This window comes from Limulus polyphemus, unplaced genomic scaffold, assembly GCF_000517525.1.
Source record: "Limulus polyphemus unplaced genomic scaffold, Limulus_polyphemus-2.1.2 Scaffold72, whole genome shotgun sequence".
In the NCBI taxonomy this organism is placed as follows: Eukaryota; Metazoa; Arthropoda; class Merostomata; order Xiphosura; family Limulidae; genus Limulus; species Limulus polyphemus.
Window position 1 is genome coordinate 13,632 of NW_013665682.1, and position 6,941 is coordinate 20,572.

Here is a 6,941-nt window from a genome sequence, read left to right on the forward strand (position 1 = left end):
GAAATACCCGTCAACTAACGGGGAATGTTGAAACTTAATTAAAACACTGTAAGTTTAGCAGCAATAATATATTTCAAAGTAATAACTTTAGCATAAACTTTATCTCAAAATTTTTAAATTATAACAAAGCTTCTTCATAAACAACATTTCTAGCTTGCTTTCCATCTAGCAACAAATAAATATTTTGAGGTGATCCAACCCTTGGACTCCCTACATCGCATTGACCCTGAGAAAAGCACGGTTGTTTGAGAAACAATCCAGCAACTTTAATATTTTGACTTTGAATCCCTTTAGGATATTCAACATTGCCTAAAGCGTCAACTTGCCAAGATTGTTTCAAATTGATTCAATAGGCTGTGAGTAATTAACCAACAGACTTTACAAAACAGAAATAGGGTTAAGTTCAATTTTGACCTCCTTAGAACATTCCCGATAGTTCATAGTGTTTAAATACAAATTTTGGTTGAGATTGACCCAATAGGCTCGGAGGAGTTAGGTGCAAACAAACACACACACATTTCGTCGTTATATATTTATAGTAATATACTGTTAGATCCACGGTTTCTAATACTGGTACCAATGACCATGAATCTGAACTTACCTAGTTTTTATAATGCTTGAAGGTAATACTCTTATAAACCGCTACCTTCTTACCGGATTTATACAAACTGCCCAATAAAGACAGGGCGATTAGGACGTGTGTCAGTTGGCCACCATATAGCTATACTAATTGTAAGCACAATGTTTACGTTTTTTTTTTACTTTGATCGGTATCTGTGAGGGTTAGATGCTATCTAGACCTTTTCCTCCCTCCAGCATTGATGTTGTTATGATCCGTTTAAGTCGGCACCGTTAAATGGTAAACATGATTTAAATGAGGGTTCTGTATTTATATAAAGTCACTATCAAAATTACATTATCTCCATAAGGGCCATGCCCATTTATGTTCAACGTTGAGCATTTGCACTGATATACATTTTGCTTCATTTAGTTTGTTTGTTTGTAGTTAAGCACAAAAGGCTATCTGTGCTCTGCCCAGCACGGGTATCGGAACCCGATTTCTAGCGTTGTAAGTCCGCAGACATTCCGCTGTGCCACTGGGGGCGCTTTATTTGGAATGTAGACAGTCTTACATTACAGGGGTAGTTCCATATATTCCAGTGTTTGTTCATTCGCTAATATACTTACTATGCATTCTGATTAAGAAGTTAGCACGCAGAATCACATACAAAAGTTGTAATGGTAATGAGTTTTGGGTCTCGTTTGAAAACCATATTTACTATGCACTTAACGTTAATTCCCTAATAATACATAGTGAATACATCACACAAATGATACGGTTAAGTAAGTCTAGCAGTAGGTGGCTGATTGCTATACTTATAGTACATAGTTATAGGGGAGAGTAATTTAAGCTCATTTGAAGTGATTTTCATTTTGTGAAATATAGTAATCTAGTGAACGTATTGTTCGTTTATGTTTAAGTTTATCTGGAAGTAGGTGACCGATCTATTTAGCACTCTGTCGTAATTGTGCATGAAAACTGAAGTTGTTGTGCGTGAAACTTTATATGCTGTTGAGAGGCCTCAGTTTTGTACAGTTTGTAATTTATGTTTAATTATGTGTGGTGCAACGTTAATTCAAGCCGGGCAGGCATATTCGATTTCAGGCCATATATATATATGTATTGTTTGTAGATTTTTAATATGTTTCTCGATGATGTGCCTGTGTTATTTCCAGTTAGACTCCTGACGTAGTTCACGCGCTTCCAGATTTTGTTTTGGGTTTATTTACGTGTGTTTTCCGTGTCAGTTTCGAGTCGTAAGTTAGGCCTAAAAATGTTGTTGATGTAGCAGTCTGGGGGAAGGGTTTCGTGTAGGTATATCTCAGGTTTGTTTTTACGAGCTTTATTCAATTTTGAGAATATAAGGACCCGTGTTTTTGATAGAATAAATTTTATCCTCTTCTTTTAGTAGTATTCAACTATATCATTAATTGTGGGTTGTAAATTTGTGGCTGCTTTGGAGGGAGTTTGGGAACTCTTTTCCAATTGCTACATCATCTGCAAAATGCGAAACAAAACAGAAATTTGTATCAGTTAGTAGCATATCGCTTACGTACACGATGAAGAGTGTGGGACTAACTACCCCTCCCTGAAGGACTCTCGTCTAGGAGTAAAATACTCTGAGTAGAAGCTCTCTACATTTACTCGACGTTTTCCATTATCTAATAAGTTGGACAACCAGCGAATAATTCCTTGCGGTAGTTCCATCTATAACATATGGAACCCTTATACTTGAGTGCCAGGTCGAGTAAGCAGACGACCGTGCACTCTTTTTCTTTTATTTCATTAAAGATATCTATTACGGTTTTAGTTAACCTAACTAAACGATAAGTGGTTTGCCGGAAATTTTCTGAAACTTTTGTACTTCTGGTAATTTTGAATTTTACTCTAAGTATGTACTTAATCTAGTACTTATAACTCTTTCTAGAATTCTGCCTACACAGCTGGTCGGGCTGATTGATGTGTGGTTTATTGGCTGTTTTCCCCTCCTTTAAGAACATGAAAATATTCGCCTGCTTTCAAGAGACGGATATGTACCCTGATGTTATGGAGAGATTAAACAGTGTCTTGAAATGTCCAAGCAATAGCTGGGTGCCTTTTTTGAGTAAGATGGCTTGTATGCCATCTTCACCAGATGTTTTGTTTTTGGTTTGTTTTATTGCTATTGAAACCTGTGTTGTGGTTATTTCACTTGTAACATAAGTGACCTCTGTGTGTACAGGAAAAATAGGTCTGAATATTGTTTTTTTTTTTATTCGAAGAAGTTGTTTACATAACATGCGTGTTTATTGTCGTTATGTGTTTTAAATATGTTTGGTAAGTGTTCCTTAAATACTTCAACTTTGTAGATGTTTTTGTAGGCGGTTTTGTATGTTTCTTTTGAGATGTTTCCAGAGGTATTGTGGGCCATCCTCTTCATTTAGATTAGCACAGAACGAGTCCCAGTTTTCTTGTTTTAATTGATTAATTTCATTGTCTATTTTATTTCTGAGTGTGTTGATCCGTGATTTATGTTTGGGTTTCTTATGTTTATGTAAAGTGTAAGTAGTCTACTACCGTTCTTTAATCATGTCTGTTATAATTGTATGTGAATTCCTTGTGTTGTACTGCGTGTATTGTTTGTGTTTAGGTATTGCTTTTGTAATACGCTCAGTTATTTTCTGACAATATTTATCAATATCAGACGGTCGCGAGGCACTAGTTGTATCGGAATTTGGTAGCAGTTCGTCCAACAAGATTGGGTATTTTGACCAGCTTGTTTTGTTAAGATTATAATTTTTATCATGAATTGGTATATTATGGTGGTGGTGGTGGTGGGAGATCGAAGACACACCATATTAGAAAACGATATCTATCAATATTCTGTCTGACTTGAAAGTCTGAGTACTTTTGACATAATTCTTTTGAAGTAATACATAGTTCAAGAACAGAACATGTGTTGGTTACAATGCAAAAATGTGTAGGCGTATCACTATTTATCAGTATTGAATCCGTATGTTTACTGTTGAAATCCCCTATCACTACATGCGTCTTGTTGTGATTGACAATGATTTATAGCAGGTTAGTATCAAAATCTCTGGACTAAGAGCAGTAGATACCGGCCACAGTTATAACTGTGGTATTTGTAAGTTGGAACACTAACGTTTGATGAATTTCGCCCAAAACTACATGAGGGCTATTTGCGCTAGCCTTCCCTACTTCAATAGTGATAGACTAGAGGGAAGACAGGTAGTAAATACCATTCATCGCCGACTCTTGTCAGGCCGGATCACTGGTATTATTGCAAAGTAAACACTTATGGAATTAAACACTAAAATATAGTGAAACAATGGAACCATAAGGCCTAATTTTCGTGCTGAAAATCACATTAGACTACAGATGTGAAGAGAAGATAGATTTAAATTGCTATTTTTACACACCTCTGACCTGAAATGCTTATTGTTTACTTTAAGAATAATGAAAAAAAAATTGCATTCTAGTGCGATTTCTATCACAAATATTAGGTCTATTCGTTCTACTGCTTCACCGGCTTTCGGCATTTAATACCACAACGTAAGGTTGTTTGCCATTTATATAATTATAATATTGGATTGGCTTTTATTCACCATTATGTCCAGCCCCACATTTAAAATAGAATAAATATTTTCATACTCCACTAATTTGAATTTCTTAATTGAATAATTAAAAGGAATGTGAAAAAGAAATAAAACAAGCAAGCCAGTGTGATTTTCATCACACATAATAAGCATTTTTTAATGATAAGTTTTTCGATAAAGTATGTTGTTTTAATTACCATAAAATATATCAGTAGTAGTGTTAGCATATGTTTTAATACATTTTACTTGTTTTTATTCTTTCGTGTGTATGTTATACAACTTATATTTTTGAATTTGCCCAACTGCCGGGCATGGGAAATAGAGTTGACTACACCAGGGCCACGAGATTAGATATCTTAAAAGAGTAGTTATTATTTTCCAGAAATGATTGACATGAACTAACAGAGAAGATGATATAACATAGAATATTTTATATGCATTTAATTTCAGTAAAATATAATTTTACTTTTGTGCACAGACAAACGAACAAACTGGTGAAAATCAACAATGGAAGAAAACTTAGAAGACCATGCTGCCATCTAGTGAGAGAATGGTTTAGTAAGTTTGAAATAAAATGGTCACTGAATGGATGAGCTCAATGGATAAAAGGTATTATGACCTTTTCAGTTTTTCCTTATAGGTTTTAATTTAAAAAATACTATTTCCAATATTTTAATATCTTAATTATGCAGCTTATCAAAAAACATTCATTGATACGAGTATACTGCTATAACCTTCTGATAAGAATATTCACAGCTAGTATTGGTTATTTCTTTAAACCCGATAATAATGCTACAGAACGTGCTGTGTCCGTTTATACAGTGCATTTATAATTATTCTACTTGGCAGTCTTAGATGCCCGTTGTAACAACATTACGTCTGTAGTCTATAGGTTCTGTCTACAACGTCAGTAAGTTCTGTCAGTGAAATATAGTTAATTAAATTTTACGAAAGGAAATACCCTGTCACATTTTCTTTCATCAAGAGTTACTTGAGGTATACATTCTTAAACAATATTTATAACGTTATGGTATCAAGTGGGACAAGATCGAATGGGTTTTTTAATAAAGTAAAGTGCTTAAGAAAACATTAGATTTTTTTAAGATATTTTTCTACTGCCTTATAAAATTAAAAGGACAAAAAAAAAAACTGCTACAAATCCTGCATAGTAAAAATATTCATGTAGATAACGTATCGATCAAACGACCATCATTGGTCCTCTTGACACCTAGCCAGGTGGTTAGGGCGCTCGACTCGCAACCTGAGGGTCGCGGGTTCGAATCCCCGTCCCACCAAACATGCTCGCCCTTTCAGCCGTGGAGGCGTTATAATTTGACGTTCAATCCCGTTATTCGTTGATAAAAGAGTAGGCCAAGAGTTGGCGGTGGGTGGTGATGACTAGCTGCCTTCCCTCTAGTCTTACACTGCTAAATTAGTGACGGTGTAGCTTTGCGCGAAATTAAAAAACAAAAAACAAACTGATTACAAACGTTCAGATAAATGCACGTACAGTTAAAACAATTAACTTAACAGAAAAAACTAACAACGTACGAGAACGTTCTGGAGAAGGGCAAACTTGTATTATTTGTATTGAGAGTAACCGCAGTTTTATTTCGGAAGTTCACAACTTAATAACGGTCTACTCACTTGAACTTTACTCATGCTGTCGTACAAATTGGAGGACTATTTTCTGAGTGTGCTTACCATCATGCAAAGGTTAAACGAAATTTCTTAAGCATGTTTGAACTCAAGCGTTTAATATTTTTTTAATGTATTTCTATAATTTTTTAATTGGTATCAATTATTAAATTTATATTTTTATCTAATGTTTACTTATCGTAAATTAAATCCTTATTTGTTAGTCTGGTTTGATAGTGATTCTAGACAATTCGCTCACTTTGACTTGAAGTTATAGAACCTTCACAGATTGATCTTTGTTTTATCAGTCTTAACTTCCTGGTTTTTAACGATAAACTTAAACAACGTTTGTTAAATTACGTAACAATCTACAACTACTTTGATTTAAATTTGTTTGTTGAATTTCACTGCTAGACTGCTATCTGCACAAGCCAGTTCCGAAGTTAGAAGTGATAGGCTCAGGGAAAAGCAGCTAGTCAACACCACTTATCATCAGCTCTTTGGCTACTCTAGTAGAATAGTGGGATTGATTGCACTTTATAACGTCCTCAAGGCTGAAAGGTGTTCGGTGATAAGATTCGAACACGCGACAATAGTTAATAATTTAGATTGATAAATAATGACAAAAGCCAGAAATGTTAAACAGCTGCACACTGGGTATCGTATATATAACGAAAAAATAGGGAAATGTCCGATTATGATATTTAAAACTTTCTTTGGAATCTGAATGTAAATAATATCCTGACATAAGGTCTACGGGTAAATACTTATAGCGCATGTTACGGTTCTGTTCCAAATCAACGTAGTATTATTAAAAATGACAATGTGAAAGAATAAATTCCTAGTTTAGTGGAACTTTTAGATTATTAGTTCGTAATTCAGTAGACTTTTAGAGAACCGGTTCGCTATTCTGTAGCTGCATTGTTAGGTGCTAAGTTCGTAGGTTAGTATAATTATTAAAAGATCAGTTCGTTCTTCAGTAAAACTGATATACGATTAACTTGTAGTTCAGTAGAACAGTCAGGGAATAAGTTGTAGTTCAGTGGAACTGTCAGGGGATAACTTGTAGTTCAGTAGAACAGTCAGGGAATAAGTTGTAGTTCAGTAGAACTGTCAGTGAATAAGTTGTAGTTCAGTAGAACAGT

General features: G+C 34.7%; 1 protein-coding gene across 2 annotated transcripts in view; it reads left to right on the forward strand.

Annotated features, from left to right (window-relative positions):
- The first annotated feature begins 4,640 nt into the window (after positions 1-4,640).
- Positions 4,641-6,941, forward strand: part of LOC106466050 (rap guanine nucleotide exchange factor 4-like) — a 110,457-nt gene continuing 108,156 nt past the window's right edge. For both annotated transcript variants that reach the window (XM_022394540.1, XM_013926295.2), the window contains exon 1: positions 4,641-4,767. In XM_022394540.1, the coding sequence (XP_022250248.1) occupies positions 4,733-4,767 (35 nt within the window). In that variant the 5' untranslated portion in view covers positions 4,641-4,732. The remainder of the gene's footprint in view (positions 4,768-6,941) is intronic.